The 17,422-nt window shown below is 35.6% G+C and overlaps 1 protein-coding gene across 3 annotated transcripts in view; it reads left to right on the top strand.

Annotated features, from left to right (window-relative positions):
* Positions 1 to 17,422, top strand: part of ITGAV (integrin subunit alpha V) — a 91,320-nt gene that overhangs the window by 10,410 nt on the left and 63,488 nt on the right. For all 3 annotated transcript variants that reach the window (XM_005573672.4, XM_065525744.1, XM_074009565.1), the window contains exon 2: positions 1,712 to 1,842. In XM_005573672.4, the coding sequence (XP_005573729.1) occupies positions 1,712 to 1,842 (131 nt within the window). The remainder of the gene's footprint in view (positions 1 to 1,711; positions 1,843 to 17,422) is intronic.

Genomic DNA, 17,422 nt, shown 5'->3' on the forward strand with positions numbered 1-17,422 from the left:
AGAGCAGGAACCAGCTGAGCACAGTGGCTCACGCCTGTAATCCCAGCTCTTTGGGAGGCCAAGGCAGGCAGAGGTCAGGAGTTCGAGACCAGCCTGACCACAATATGGTGAAACCCCGTCTCTACTAAAAATATAAAAATTAGGCAGGCGTGGTGGTGGGTGCCTGTAATCCCAGCTACTCAGGAGACTGAGGCAGGAGAGTCACTTGAACCAGGGAGGCGGAGGATACAGTGAGCCAAGATCATGCCATTGCATTCTAGCGTGGGTGAAAAGAGCAAGACTGTCTCAAAAAAACAAACAAATGAAAAAATAAAAATAAAAAAAAAAACAAAACCAGGAACCAAGGTTGTTTTATTCATCTGGTATCTCTAGTGCTCGGGACCTTGCTTTATGTAGAAGAAACACTCAATTCATGTGTTTTATGAAGGAATAGAAAACAACAAAAGAAAAGATCTCTTTAGAATTAAAAATTTTACTCCTGATTATTGTGTCTTTGGTTTATTTTACCTTAATGACAAAGAAATTGAATAGTGGTCCTAATCTTTGACCAAGAATTGATTTGATTAATCTTGCGATAAGAAATTTTTAAATTAAATAGTTAGCTATTAAAAAAATTAAGCCTCGGCAATGTAGTGAGACCCCACCCCTACAAAAAATGTTTTAAAAAATTAGCTGAGCATGGTGGCATATGCCTGTAGTTCTACCTACTCAGGAGGCTGAGGCAGCAGGATTGCTTGAACCAGGAGTTGGAGGTTGGAGTTGAGCTGAGTTATGATTGTGCCATTGCACTCCAGCCTAGGTGACAGAGCAAGACCTTGTCTCTTAAAAAAAAAAAAAAAAAGTAGAATAAAATAAAAATTACAGCAGTATTTTTAATGCAAGATAATTTTTTCTAAATGGAAAAATAATATTTATAATTATACTTAGGAATAATTTATTTAGACTATATATTTTTTGCTCAACATTCAGGATATAGAAAATGCATAGCAATTCTCACACGCTCACGCGCACACACACACACACATGCACACACCAGAACACCAAAACAAAACTTTCCTGCCTGTAGGGAGCATACATTTTTAACAGCTTTACTGAGATATTTGACATACAATAAACTGTACATATTTAAAGTGTATGATTGACCTGCATAAATTCCTAAATGAATGTAACCCTGAACTTGCCTTATAAAGTTATTAGGAAAATAAACGATATCAAATTATGTATGCATGCAAGAGAATACCAAATGAATAATGGAGATTATGCTCTCCGTGAATAGCAAATGGTTTTTTTTTTGGTTTTTTTTTTTTTTTTTTGAGATGGAGTCTGGCTCTGTCGCCCAGGCTGGAGTGCAGTGGCGGGATCTCAGCTCACTGCAAGCTCCGCCTCCTGGGTTGACGCCATTCTCCTGCCTCAGCCTCCTGAGTAGCTGGGACTACAGGCGCCCGCCACCTCACCCGGCTAGTTTTTTGTATTTTTTAGTAGAGACGGGGTTTCACCGTGTTAGCCAGGATGGTCTCGATCTCCTGACCTCGTGATCTGACCGTCTCGGCCTCCCAAAGTGCTGGGATTACAGGCTTGAGCCACCGCGCCCGGCCAGCAAATGGTTTTAAAAAAGATTTGTTGGTAAGAGAATGGTTGCTCCTCATAAATCAGAAGATATTGTTCACGCTTTATTTCATTTAAACTTTTGTCTACCCCTTTTGTATTTTAGCCGCATGTTTCTTCTCGTGGGAGCTCCCAAAGCAAACACGACCCAGCCTGGGATTGTGGAAGGAGGGCAAGTCCTCAAATGTGACTGGTCTTCTACCCGCCGGTGCCAGCCAATTGAATTTGATGCAACAGGTAAATATTGATGCACAATTTTCTTTTCATTGATTTCATTTGATTTTTTTCTAGCAATTGGTTTAAATGTAGCCATTTAATACAATAATATCTATACGCACCTCAGACCCACAGGGAAAATTATGTAAAGACAAACGATTTATTACATGATTTTTTCCTACAATTTTTTTGGTAGATGAAAGTATTAAAATTACATTGTATTTCCTTTGGTTCAGATGTCTTCTGCCATAAACTGATAGTATCAACCCACAGAAATTTGGGATGAATCTATTAAGATTTTTTTTACTTTTTCTGAGAATCGGGAGCTCATAGGCACAGAAAGACTTTTTTGCTGCTTCTCTGTCAACCAAAGTGAAGCATGATTCAGTGATTATTATAGAAGACCAAATCTCAGATCATGAATATATCCAAGCCTTGGGCTGTGCTATAAAAAGCAGTTGAGGAGGCCAGGCGTGGTGGCTCACGCCTGTAATCCCAGCACTTCGGGAGGCTGAGGCGGGGGGATCACAAGGTCAGGAGTTCCAGACCAGCCTCAGCAACATGTTGAAACCCTGTCTCTACTAAAAATACAAAAATTAGCTGGGTGTGGTGCACGTCTGTAATCCCAGCTACTCAGGAGGCTGAGGTAAGAGAATCTCTTGAACCTGGGAGGTGGAAGTTACAGTGAGCTGAGATCACGCCACTGCACTCCAGCCTGGACGACAGAGGGAGACTCCATCTCAAGAAAAAAAAAAAAAGCAGTTGAGGAATCTTTTGCATTCAAGTAGACTTAGGTGCCGTAAACAACACTTATCAAGGCTTTGTTGGGAAAATTATATGTTATGGTTCTGATAACAGGAGAATTTTATCTTAGGGACAAATTTCAGTGTCAGGATTGTGGGAGCAAGGAGAAAAATAGCATGCGGAAGATGAGAAATAAGTTTTACATTTTTACCAGTGAAATGAAATATGCAGAATTCTGTACACATTTATATTGGTATATTTATTTATATTTGTGAAATCTTAGATAATCATTAAGGAAATAGTGTGACATTCTTCTAGCATAATAGTCTTACAAAATTTTTTATTGATTCTGATTTGCTGGCTTTGACAGAGTGCTTTAAGATAAACCTACACAAAATTAATCCCTTTTTCCATATTGTTATTTCCTGCCAGTACTAAAATATATTGATTCTGGGAAATATGTCAGTGAAACAGGAATCATGATGTGGACTGTTCCATTTGACATTGTGATCAGTGCCAAAATGATTGTTAGTCATTAAGCCAGCTGTTAATGGGAACCAGATCACATGCACATGTTTTTGGGTTTTTTTTTTTTCCATTTAAAATTATCTACATTAAACTCTGTTGTATTTTTCCATATATGGCTAATACTTGGAAAACTCCAAGAGTTTGTAAAAAGGCTCAATTTTACCATAAATGGAGAAATACCTGTGACTCAGAATATGATGGTTTTAGGGCATTTATTGTCTAACAAAATATGAGAACTAATAAAACGAAACCACAGTTTAGATTTTGATAGGTTGAACTGTTCAGATGTTTCTATACTTAACACCATAGGTTTTTGTGTATTGCAGGATAATTTATTGCTTCAGATAATTTTTTGTTTATTGAAAATAATATGTGCACATGGTAAAACAAATTTTAAACAGTCTCAAAGCATGTACAATGAAACATTCACTCACATCAGTCTTCTCAGAGACAATCACTTTTTTGTTTTTTTGTTTTTTTTTGAGATAGAGTCTCGCTCTGTCACTTGGGCTGGAGTGCAGTGGTGTGATCATGGCTCATTGCAGCCTCCGCCTCCCAGGCTCAAGTGATCTTCCCACCTCAGCCCCAAAAGGAGTTGGGACTACAGAGGTGTGCCACCAGCCCGGCTAGTTTTTATGTATATTTTTTTTAAAGAGATGGGGTTTTGCCATATTGCCCAGGCTGGTCTCAAAACATCTGGGCTCAAGCAGTCTGCCCCCCTCAGCCTCCCGAAATGCTGAGACTACAGGTGTGGCCTACTGTGCTCAGCCTGAGGCAATCACTCTTAACAATTTCATTTATCCTTCTAGAATTTTCTTATGTCTATATATGTATGCATCCTTGAAGGAAAGGCAACTCAAAAATCTGATGCCTCCCCGCACTGTTCTAACAGTAGAAATCTCTTGTAGATCTTTCCTTATCGGTATATGAATTTACCTCATATTTTGTAAATCACTGATACTATTATATTGTATATGTGTACCTTGTTTGCTTAAATTATATGTTCTACTAGTGGATACTTCGATTATTTCCAGTCTTTTATTATGAACACTGCTGTAGTGAAAATGTTATACACAAGTATTTGTACAAATATGTGAATATATCTGTATGATAAAGGAGATCTTTGGATATGTATATTTAAAGTTTTGTTAGGTATTATAAACTTTCCCTCACAGAAGTTTACACCCCTCCAGTTATGTTTTGAAACCCATGGCAACCTCATTTATTACCGTATTTTTAAATCTTTGTCAGTTTTGTAGGAGGAAATAGTATCTGTTATGGTAATTTGCATTTCTTTAATTACTAGTAAGACTGAATGTCTTCATATTTGTTGGTAAGCCTTCAGTATCCCTTTTCCTGTGAGCTACTTTTAGTATATTTGTACATATTTTCTATTAATTTGTGATTTCAATAAATGAATCTCAGTTTATGGCACTCCATCCTTTCAGTGTTTAGTCCAGAATCTGGAGCCATGTTTGACATTGCATCTTTCAGTAGGTCAAAATGTAACTGTTTCTCATCAGTCCACTGCTAATATCCTGGTCCAAGCTCCATTGTCTCCCATCTGGACTATTGTCCTAGATTTTTTAATTAAGGCACTGCCAGCAACGAGATGGCACATTTAAATTGGGGTAATTTGACTATTTACAGAGGACTGTGCAGGTACCTGGGGATTGATTGTATATCAGCACTAGTTAAAATGTGGCCTCTAGGCCTGAAGGCAGTGGTTACCAGAATCTGAAAACAGAATACTAGGTATAGAGAGCCACGTGACAGGAGCTATGGCTTTTTTCAGAGGGCAAGAGCCAGCCCCAAATGACCAGGGGATTAAAACAATGAGCTCACTCCGCTTCCTCCCTTTGATTCTCTGTGCTGTTCTGTGCCTCATAAACAGTAGACACTTTCCCACCTCACCCTTACCTGGGCTGTGTTTCCTGCCGGGACATTCTTTCCCTAAATGTTCACTGAGTATCTGCTTCATCATCATTTTGAGAATGGCTCAAATATGATCTTCTCAGTGATGCCCTGACCTTCTTACTTAAAATTGCAACTCCCCCTTCTCACCTTCTACTTCCATCCTCTTCTCTATGTTTCCCAGTAGTGCTTACATTGTTATATGTTATTTATTTATTTTTAGTGACTGTCTCTTTCCCTCAATTAGAATGTAAGTTCCATGAGGACAGTTTTTTATCTTTGTTCATTGCTGAAACTCCAGGGCCTAGAACATTGTCTGGTGCCCGGCACAAGTTAGTGCCCAATAAATTGAAGAGATGAATGTACGATAAGAAGTTTTTGTATAGTAAGGAAATAAATAAAGTCCTTTAGTTGTCATAGATGTACATACATATAAAAAATATATTTATATGTATAATACATATATTCTTATGTATATGTATATCTTTTGTCCCTGTTTATGATATTTTTGTAATCCTTTTGTATAACTTCTGAGACCTCCCCAGTGGAAAAGAAATTAAGACTTAATTTTTTTACGTTAGTATTTTTATTCAAATAGTGTTTATTTGAATGTAAGAGGACAACATAGATTTAAATAACCCAGTCAAGAAAATGTATATCTAAAACAGCCACATTAAACCATATTGTATTGAGTTTCAAGGAAGAAATGCTTATAGCTTATAGCATCCTGCTAAACTTTCTTTATGTCTCTCTCCCAAGTACTCTTCATCCCATCCTAGACCAAACATATAAGCATCTCTACAATACAAATGTCTTTTCTCTTTTTTATTATTCAAGGGAGACAGAGGCTGAGCAGATATGTGGGGTTTCTGAAGGCAACCTCCCTGGGGCTCAAACTCTGGTTCTGCCAGTTACCAGCTGTTGATGTTATACAGGTTACTATTAGGTTACCCTCTTCTCCCTAGTAGAGTATTCTCATCAACCTGCTCCATAGGTGTGGATTACACCAAATGAGTTAATTTACATATAAGTGAAGACTTTTTAAGTGCTTAGGACAGGGATTGGCATACTGAAATGGCTCAGTAAACATGAGCTGTTTCAAGTTGCTATTCCTCCCTTTTGCCTTCTTAGAGACCCTCCCTATTCCTTCATTTGCTTCTGTATCCCTGCTGCATTCTCCCTTTTCCTTTCTTCCCCAATTTTGAAGTATCTTTAAAGTGTTTTTACCTGAAAAACTAATCAAAAACTGTTTTCCCTTGGAGATGTATCTTTTCTTAGTCATATCTTTCTCTTTTCTTTCCTTTACATCCATGATTTTTGAATACATATTGTGTCTTCATCACTTTCCATGCTTCAACCCAATAGAATCACTGTTGGGTTGTGGCACCGACCCAACCCAGCAGTGATTCTAGCTGCGATTGTTAGCAGCAGCCTATTTGCTGGCTTCAGTGGATGGTTATGGTCCCTCATCTCTTTGGACTGCTCTTTTACAATCACCCCATTGGCCATTCCCTCCTTAAAGTTTCTGCTCTTTGTCTGCTTGACATGATCACATTCTTTTATCCCTCCTAAACTTCTTGATACTATTGTGGGCTTTCCTCTTTGACTCTTTTTCATCTCTCCATTATTTGTTATACCTCATGGTGTCATGAAAAGGAATAGGCCTTGTAGTTAAACAGACATGGGCTCAAATCTAGCCTCTGTCATTTTTTTCTAATATTACCTTGGGAAAATTACCTGCCATTCTCTGTTGTATAATACATTCCAGGGGTGATCATGAAGAGTATAAATTGGTTAGTTTATTTACTTTCTTGTGTTTCTGAGCCCAGAACAGATTTTAATGCTTAAAAGTGCCCTGTCCTCATGTTTTTAATATTTGGGAAATAATTTACTTTATGAAATAGTCTCAAGAAAATTAGCTGTAATTGTATGATGTGGGAGACATTACAACACTTTGTCGTTATTCACATTTTTTTAAACTTCTGGGAAGAACTTTAGTATGCCCATGTGACTTTTTCTGGCCCATAAAACATGAGCAGAATTGTGTCATTTCTGGGTGGCAGGGTTTAAGAGCTGGGGCATTATTCTGCCCCTTCCCAGATGGCATAGTGAGTAGTGATAGTTTAAATGGTAGAACTTCTGTCAACCTGAGGCCTGTAGTAAGGAAGACATAAAGATTAGACTCTTACTCATATGTGTGTGTACAAAAAAAACCTATTGTTATTTTTAACTACTTGAGATTTGGGGGATGCTTGTTACCATAGCATCATGGAAACTAAACTGAATAACACATATAGGGATATTAAAATGGAATATTATCAATAATCAGCTGCTGGAAAATGGTTATTAAAACCACTTTCTATTCTGCATGCCAGTTTGGTCTTCCTTTAAGTTTCTAGTCTGACTTACTGAGTATCTGAGTGACTAAATGACTAGGTATCATTGCTTATGCTAAAAATGGCCCCAGATGTTAAGTTGCATTTGGATTGGGAGAAAGTATAAATAGACTAAGTACCTGATAGGGGTATCATAGCTTCGGGGTTCCTTGAGTATAGTGATTTAAAACTGGCATGTGTTTTGTGGCGACTGTGGAAGCTATGGCTATAGAGTTGTTGCAAAAGATGTCATTTCTGTGGGGACAAGAGGATTTGAAGCCCGAATGACTCCTGTGTCTACCAGGTTTTGTTTCTTCAAATCTGAGCCGTCACCTGGCAGGGCAAAGGGAAGTACTCTGGACAGCTGGGTGGACAGCTGTATAGGAAAGTTCATGTAAGGATTCTCACCAAAGAGGTATGTCTGGTTCTGTCCTGCTGGAAAGCTGTGGTTCTGTCTTATATCCTTGTAAATAGACTGGTGCTGCATATGGCCTTTGGTAGTTTTCTGAGTCTGAAAGTTTAATTGAGACTTAAGAAGCCCCAGATGATTGTTACATCAACATTTGAAGTTTGTAACTATATGAAATATTCTAGGCTAGTTGCTGTATAGTCTGTTTGTCCTTTGAAAAAACAGAATAGTAACTATATTCCTTCCTACAAAAAAGAACAAACCTCAGCTAGCTCTAGAATCACAATAAACAATTTTACGGTAAAGTGCTTGGAGATACTCTAAATGCTTGGCATTAAGTAATATTTTGTAAAATGGTCCTTTCCTCTCCCATTTGCCTTTTAGGTCAGGTTCTGCCATATTGGTAGTCTCAGTGCACTGAGTACAGTTTCCTTTCTTTATTAAGCTGAATTTTTTGTTGATTTTTTTTTTCTTACTGATGTTATAGTATGTTTGTTTCCCTGAGTAGACTATAAGCTATCTAAAGGCAGGGAACACATTTATTTCCACTCACCATTTATTCCATTTCCCTATGGTGGGTTGCCTGTGTGTGTGTTGCATGCAAGTTTTGGACTCTTCATGAAAAGTAATAGAAATAGACTCTAGCTAAATTTAACAGAACAAGAATTTATTGGAAGGATATTGATAACTTCACAGTTATCTGAAAAAATAGGCAGGAACCAAGAGAAGCTAACAAAAGAACAACTGGTGGATTTTATTGTTGCTGGAACTGCTGTTGCTGAATGTGGAATAGCACCATGAGAATAATTTCTTAACCATCTTTGCATCATTTGCTAGAGTTTTAAAACTTTTATAGTAGTGTCTGTTTGGGTGAGTCCAAGTCTCATATCTGTGAAAGACCTGGAAAGCCTGTCTTATCTTTCACAACTAAGAAGATTAAGAAGATTATGAGCTGTAGAGGGAACTAAAAGGTATAGGATTAAGAGGGTGCCTTTTTCTCCTTTTGACTGGAAAACGGTAATGGGAAAGAAACATCCTTTGCAAATAACCCTGTTTATCTGTTGGGCTAATTAGTAATTCATGAACTGATTTTACTTTGTGTTTACCTGTGAGGTCCCTGGATATTATATAGTATATAATTATCTATTTATATACTAGATAAAGGTCATTTAACTGTTAAAAGTTGCTTGTCACATGCATTAAGACATGCACTAGTAACTAATTAAGAAAATCTGGATTTTGCTTTTAAGGTATTATAACACAACTTTTTTAGCTTTTGGACAGATGGACACTTTTGATGTGCTTTCTTTCCTATCCTGTAGCATGATTTTGGTGGTTTGAGTTGGGGATAAGAGCGAGGCTTTCAAAAATATATTTGAGAGACTAGTCTAAAAGTTATTTTACTGTAATTCTGAACAGCAGATGCAAATAGATTCATACCAAAAAAAAGGAGGCATAACTGGAAAGTATCTAACTTTGCCTGGGGACTTTGAAGAAGGCTTCCTAGATTAGTTGGTGACATTTGAGCTAGCTAATGAAAAATGAGATGAAATTCCTTAGATGTCAAAGAGGGTTACAGCTTGAGAAAACAGTATGTGTATGCTTAGTAAAAGGAGTTAGTGACTGAAAATCAAGTAATTCCATGTGTCCTACATGTATGTATATGTATGTGGGCATAAGGGTTATATGTGTGTGGTGGTGGGGTTATGGTGTTGAGGGCATGATGAGGAATAAAACTGGAAATAGCTGAGGAAAGATATAAATGAGTTTTTAAAAATATACTCTAAAGGTCTAGCCAAATAAATTTACCTTTAAATCTTAATGCACATAGAGTATTATATTAGAGATAGAAGGATCTAGAGCTCCATAGGGACATCTTGAATTTCTGGTTCCTTGTAAATTTCACATGAACACTGCAGATGAACTAATACGTTCAGTACCCATTTTATTAATTTTCCTAGTCACTTTTTTGGTAAAATGATAGAAGTTACATGAAATAATGAATATTATCATATACATATATTCAAAATATTATAGACATGACTTTAAAAAATGTGGTTTCATGATACGAAGTTTAATTTAGTAGAAGGTGCAATCCAGGATGGAAAAGTTACTTGCTGCTTTGATTTTTGAATAATGTCTGTGCTTTAGTGAGCCTTCAGGAGCTAAAGGAAACCTTAGTCCAAAATTTAGATTTGCAAAATTTATTTCCAAAATGTGCTACCCTGTTAGTTTTCTTTCAAGATCTTCACTCTGGCTTGTCATCTTTATTTTTCTTTTTCCGCCGTATTTGCTTGATAGAATATATAAACAAAGCCACAACTAAGATGTTTTAAAAATTTTCTTATTTTATATGTTTATGCAATGATTGAAATATTACAACTTGCTTTGGAAATAAGCAGTTGCCCTCTTGGATTTTTAAACCTTTTCATCCAGTGACTCTTCATAATTTATAGATTTTTAAATAGGGTCTTCATAATGACGGAATAGGTTTTTCCCCCTAAATTGAAAGAATAATGTGAACTTTGATATGTTATAGAATTCGTGAAAATGAAACAGTTATTTGGGGTATGATTTCTTTGTTTTAGTCTAAGATGATTGATACGTGGAAAACTCACAAGTGGATGTGGAAAAGCAGAACTGAAGAAAAGATTAATTGCATGATTTAGTTTAGGGATTAATGATCTATGTATTTTCAGTAGTAAAGTTATTCCAAACTGTAATAGATTGCTATGCAAAACAATATTGAGACTATTCATGTAGCAAGCCTAGACTGTTCATGTAGTCTGTTATCTGTTTTGCCTTCATGGCCACATTAGTTTCCTGTTGCTATTGTCATAAGTTACCAAAGATAACAAATTTGTTATCTTTAGTTCTGGAGGTCAGATGTCCAAAATGGATTCACTGGGCTAAATCAAGGTGAGAAACTGTTTCCTCTCCATTTCCAGCTGGTAGAGCCATTCGTATTCTTTGTCTTGTGGTTCCTTCCCCTATCTTCAAAGCCAGCAATAGCTACTGGGTTCGTTCTCATGCTGTATTACTTGAACATTGACCCTACTGCCCCCCACCCCCGCAACCCTTGTGATTTTAATGGGTCCACCCAGATAATCCAGACTTACTTCTTATTTCAAGGTCCTTAATTTGATCATTTCTGCAAAGTCCTTTTTGCCTTGTAAGGTCACATATTTATGTGTCAGTTTCTGGGAATTAGAAGTTGAATATCTCAGAGATATTATTCTGCCTACCATGGTGCCCTTTTATGTATTTTCTTTTTAAATTATTTGTTTTCTTTTTTCTTTAAAAAAGAGAGATGGGGTCTTCCTATGTTAGACCAGCCTGGTCTCAAACTCCTGGCCTCAAGCGATCCTCCCATCTCAGCCTCCCAAAGTGCTAGGATTACAGCTGTAAGCCACAACTGATATTGGTTATACTGCAAGCTATGCTAAGACAAGAACCATGCTTATGTAAGTAGGCATTGCTGTCTCTCTTGTTCTTTTTCCCTTGGCAGCTTTGGTTATAAAGAATTCAAACTAGATTTAGAAGATGTAGGCTCAGATTCAGACTCTGATGCCTATTAACTATGACCCTGGGCAAGCACCATCCGCAATTTCCTCATTTGTCAAATAAGCATAATACCTACCTCTCAGGGTTGCCATGTAGATCAAATGAGATAATATTAGTCAAGCATGGTGGCCTGGTGGCTCATGCCTGTAATCCCAGCACTTCGGGAGGCGGAGGCAGGAGGATTGCTTGAGTCCAGGAGTTTGAGACCAGCCTGGGCAACATAATGAGACCCCATATCTGATTTTTTTTTTTTTTTTTTTAAAAAACAATGTCTATGAAGGTATTAGGTTGGTGCAAAAGTAATTGCCATTCTTGTCATTACTTTCAATACTTTGTAAACAAGAAAGCATTATACAGGTGAAGAAAGGATTGTTTGTGTTGTGCCCATTCTAGAACTGTAGGGAACTAAATAAGTATGGAAAAGGAAAGAAATAAAGATAATTGTGGATATTTCTTAAATTGATTATAGCTTGGTTTGCATTTTAACTTCTGTTATTGTGACATTTGAGAAAATCCTCTTATAACATGTTTTCCTTTTCTAGGGAAGCAGATGTTACTGATAGACTGATCCTTGGCCATGTTTCTTAGTAATGTGTGTGTGTGTGTGTTTTTTTCTCCCAAAAAGATAGACTGCTAATGTGCTTTGAGAAAAGAAGCCATGTTTCACCACCGTATGAAAGTCTTTTTGCTTAGAAATGCAGGCTTACCCACCTATTTGTTAAGTATGTTTTTTTTGTGGTGGTTGTTGTTTTTTATTTGTTTGTTTTTTTAAAGGAGAAGCTCCTACCTTTATATTCCAAATACAGCGAATGGATGTCAGCTACCACTAACTATTTCTGTCATACCGAAGGGCATAGGTCAGATTACTATTTTTCCTGCCCAAAACAGCTTGCTGTAATGCTTGCCATTTGTTCCTAGAAGGGCCTGGCCGTAGGTTGAGAGTAAACCTTGGCTATGCCAGTTCTATGGTCAAGAAAAATGCTGTGGAATATTTTCTGGGTATAACTAGGTTTTTAAAACATTTAGCTGTTTTCTAGCTTGTGCAGTACAATTTCCATCTAGTTGCAATTAAAACACTCAGGCAGACCCTAAACTAACCTCCTTTAAGTTTTACTTCCTCCTATTGGTGAATTTTCTGTCTTCCAGAGTTGTGTCTAGGTATTTCTACAGTTGCAGCTGTCCTGTACTCTAAAAAGTTAAAAAGAAAAGTAGTTTCCCTTCCCTTGTTAATACAAAACAAATTTATACCAAGGAATTTTTAAAAATAAAAATATTTCTCCTGATAAAATCTGTTATTCCGTTACAGAATTACACAGAGAGCTGGTAAGCACTTTAGAAATCTTGTAGTCGAATTCATTTATTACTAATTGACTCTCAGTCATACAGTTAGTCAGTATTTTAATGTTTTCAGCGTTTTACTGAAACCAAACTCACAAGCTCTTTTAAAGTCTCTTCCTTTCCCTGCTCACTTTGACCTGATTCAACCCGTTCTTTAGGACTTAACATAGGATTGGCTTTTTTTTTTTTTTTTTTAATTCCCAGTAAAGCGTTTTTGTCTTAAAATGTTAGATGCTTTCAGGATCATTTCCTTCTCATGACTAGAAGGAAACAAACCAGCATTGATAAAGCAGTGAGTGTTTTCAAAAGGCCTGTATTCTTTGTGCTGCACTCCAGCAGGACCGTCGGAATTGCTCATGGAAGAAGAGGGAGATTTTGATTCTTTATTGGCTGTGGTAGTAATAACTGACTAACTCAATGAATACCAATCCCAGTGAAATGAGCTTCATTCCTGTTTTCTTCTGGTTCTGCTTTTCTGACTCTTTTTGTTTATGTTTGGGAAACAGCTGTGTCTTATTTTATGTAAAAGATGTTTCTGGATGGTTTTGTATAAATTAGTAACACTTTGACATGTCCATGGATTATGGCTGCAGAACTCAGTTTTGTGTATATATAAATGATTTATTTTTCAAACACTTTGGATTTGGGGACCTTGGTCTCTTGGCCATTTTAAGTCAGTACAGGTAAGCTTCAAGAGACATTTGAAGACACTTTGGAAGTTTATAAAGCAAATTGTCCTTTCATTATTAGTACTGTTCTAATATCTTATCACTACCTATTGTCTGTCAGAGTTTCTTAAATAAATTAACAAACTGTATTTCCTTACTAAATCAACGAAATCATTAACCACCATTTTAGTCTTCAGTAGTTATCTAGAATTTTTATTTTTTAATTAGTTATTTTATGCAATATTCTACTCTAATAGTTTGATTCTATAACATAGAATAGAGGTTCCTAGGAAGGTTAATGCTTAAAAAAAGAAGGAAGAGGTTCCTAGGAACGTTAATGCTTAAAGAAAGAAGAGCTTGTGTAATTAAAATTTTTTCTTGAATTTTATGAACTAAAACTCCTTTACATGTGTGAGATGAAAATGTAAACATAAAGTTAATTAAGAGGGGATGTAGGAGCGTCAAACTAAGCTTTTGTATATGAGGATTGAAGGATACTTATCCACACTACTTTTTTTGAAAACCTTTAAAACATTTTATAAATAATGCATATCCATTGATGAAAATATGAGAAAACCAGACCTACTTAAATCCCACCACTCAGGAAGCCAGTGGCCATAGGATATACTTTCGTGTGTGTATTTGTGCATGTGCCTTATGGCCTGTGTATATTCTGTGTGTGTGTGTTTCTGTGTGTAAATATGCAAAATACATAAAGTTATTATTTACTCTGTCTCCTATTCTGTTGGACATTCTGTTGTTTTATAACAAACCTTTGACGTGCTTATTAGTCTTAGTTTGTATTACCAAATTTTTTTTAGTTAATTTTTAAAAAATAAATGTAGAAGTCATAGCAGTGTGTGTTTCAGGATTTCTGATACATCTTTGCCAAATAGGACAATACTGACACAAGCAATATTTGAACCAAATTTAATACTATCTTCCTTTGCCTGACAGGTGAAACATATGTCTTATTTTAATATTCATTTCTGTTATTTCTGGTAAGCTTGAGTCTTTTTTCATAGGCTTATTAGCTCTTTCTGGGTTTTTAAATTTTGTTTTCTATTATCCATTTTCATTCTTGATCTATTATATTATTCATTTTTATTCTTGGTCTATTACTCTCCTGACACATCTATTTTTAATTAATTTTGAAAAAGTCATTTCATGCGCGCGCACGCACACACACACACACACACACACACACATTTCTATTCAATGCCACAGGTACTTTTTCTCCTGACAAATTTGTCATTTTTAAAAACAGCTTTATTGAGATATAATTTACCATAACATTGACGTGTTTTAAGTGTTTAATTCAATGAATTTTTACTATATTTATAGAGTTTTATAGCTATTAACTACAGCCTAATTCCACAGCATCTCCATTACCTTAAAAAGAAATGTGTCCAACATCAGTCTGTCCCCATTTGTACCTCCTGCCCTAAGCAGCTATTAATTTACTTTCTGTGTCTACATATTTTGGTTTTGAATATTTTATATAAACGGAATTATGTGATACATAGATATTCATATTATAGCATGTATCAGTGCTACATTCCGTTTTTATGCCTAACAGTATTCAACTGAATGAATAAACATTTTGTTTACACCAGTAGATGCACATTTGAGTGTTTTCTGCTTCTTGGCTATTATGAATAATGCTACTCTGAACATTCATGTGCAAATCTTTGTGTGGACATATGTTTTCCTTTCTCTTGGATAGATGTCTAGGAGTGGAATTGCTGCGTCATATGGTAATCTACATTTACCTTTTTTAAAAATTGTCAAACTATTTTCAAAAGTGGCTGTACCATTTTACATTTCTATTAGAAATGTATGAGGGTTTCAGTGTCTCCATATCCGTATGGACACTCATATTCTGTCAAAATAATAACCATCCTAATGAATGTGAAGCCATATTTTATTGTGGTTTTGATTTGCATTTACCTGATGATGAATAATGTTGAACATCTTTTCTTGTGCTTACTGGCTGTTATTTCTTCTTTGGAGAAACATCTATTCAAATTCTTTGCTTAGTTTTAATTTGGTTGTTTGTCTTACTGAGTTGTAGGAGTTTTTTTTTTTTTCATATTATTTAGGATACAATTTTTTTAATCCAGTATTTGATAAGCAAGTAATTTCCCCAATTTTGAGAGTTGTCTTTTTACTTTTTAAATGGTGTTTTTGAAGCACAAAAATTTTTAATTTTAATTGGCTGATATATCTACTGTTTTATCACTATGCGGTTGGTTTTCTAAATCATTGCCTAACCCGAGTTCATGAAGATTTATTTCCTTGTTTTATTTTAAGAGTTATATAGTTTTAGCTCTTACATTTAAAAATGCCTGTGATCTGTGTTGAGTTAATTTTCTGGTACGGTTTGAGGTATGGTTCCAAATTAATTTTTTTGTATATGGGTATCTAGTTGTCCCAGCACCATTTGTTGAAAAGACTATTTCTTTGCCACTGAATTTGCTTGGCATTGGCATCTTTGTCAAAAATCAGTTGACTGTGAATGTAAAGGTGCCTTTGATGTACTATTTATGTACTACTAAAAATACTAAAAGTGTCACCATTATAAATACATCACCATTGACTATTGTACACATTCAGATTTTAGGCATGCTAGTATCTGAATATTTGCAGCTCTGAATCAATGGAATACATTGTTTCAAAATAGCATTGAGTTACAAATAAATGCATGATAACAGTAGTTGTCTGACCTCCAAATCATTTTCTCTCAAATTTCTCTTATGGTACTTATGGCTCTCTGAAAATATTTTATATAATTATGTATTGCTTTTCTCCTTCAAAAGCAAAGACTTATCTGTCTCATTTAATGCTATATTACTAGCATAGAGACATAGGAGGTACCCATGATTTATCATTTATTTAAATAAATAAATGGATAATCAAAGAGATTTCCACTAACCTGTCCATTTTTACATAATAAATAAGCATGCTTTATTGGGAGATTTTTTTCCTAGCAAATTTGTTACAGGAAGTACAACTAAGCAAGTGATGTTTAAAGTAAAAAGCTGCTTAAGAAAGTCTGTGAATTGTCTATGAATGCAGGGTGGTATTGTTTTAATAGCCTTTTTTTTCTTTTTACTTTTTTTGTTCATTTGTTTTAGCAAAAAGTAAGTTAAGGACCTGAATTATTTCATTATTCATACAAGTCATAGTAATGAATAGGAGCCAAGTGACTAAAACCGCATTTAGCTTCAAAATGGAAGTTTACTCTCTTGCTTTTCTAATGCTTTAGCATTCTTGTTCACTTTGGCCTTTTCACAAAAAGGTGACATAATCTTGTTCCAAGGGATGTTCTTTTGGTATGAAAAGAAGAAACAAAACATTTTGCTTAGGGTAAGAAGGTAATTGTATCTTAAAAATAAGCACTGCCCATAATTGTCCAGCAAGTCGAATGCCGAATGTGTTGACAGTGCCTTTGGAAACACCAGGGAAAAGAGTTGGCTGCTAATAAGGAGTAGAGTCAAAAGCTACGGCAATCTGCTTTTCTCATTTGCTTCTGTCCTCAAGCATGCAGTCATGGGAGTTTGATAAAATGCAAATGACAAGTTTGAAAACCTGGCAAAACAGACATGAAATTTTCCAGTCTCTAGTGATTTACTTGCTTATTAATTTCAAGTTTCTCTAGCAAAATTTTCCTCTGTATTTTTGAAAGTGGTAGGACAGAGCTGTATGTTAATTTACATAATACAGAGCAATTTCTTCTGAACTTTATTAGAGAGATTTAAAGATTATTAAATAAATGATATTTAAGATTTATTTAAATACTTTTATTTATTTAGATAATTAAATAAAATTATTTTATTGTGTGAGATACTCTTTTTTCTTTTTTATTTATCTGGGTGAACAGAGCTAATCTTCCAATGGCTTTTGTGATTATGGACAGAAATCTTGGTACTCTTGGCTGTTGCCTGCGAAAGCATTTCTTCCAGCCTTTGAGTTTCTGTGGTTGTCTGTGTCCTGTTTCCTTTTCAAGTGTGTCAGCATAGTCCAGGCCATCTGAGGAGGTTCAACATCATTCTAAATGC

The sequence above is a fragment of the Macaca fascicularis genome, chromosome 12 (genome assembly GCF_037993035.2).
Source record: "Macaca fascicularis isolate 582-1 chromosome 12, T2T-MFA8v1.1".
Lineage (NCBI taxonomy): Eukaryota > Metazoa > Chordata > Mammalia > Primates > Cercopithecidae > Macaca > Macaca fascicularis.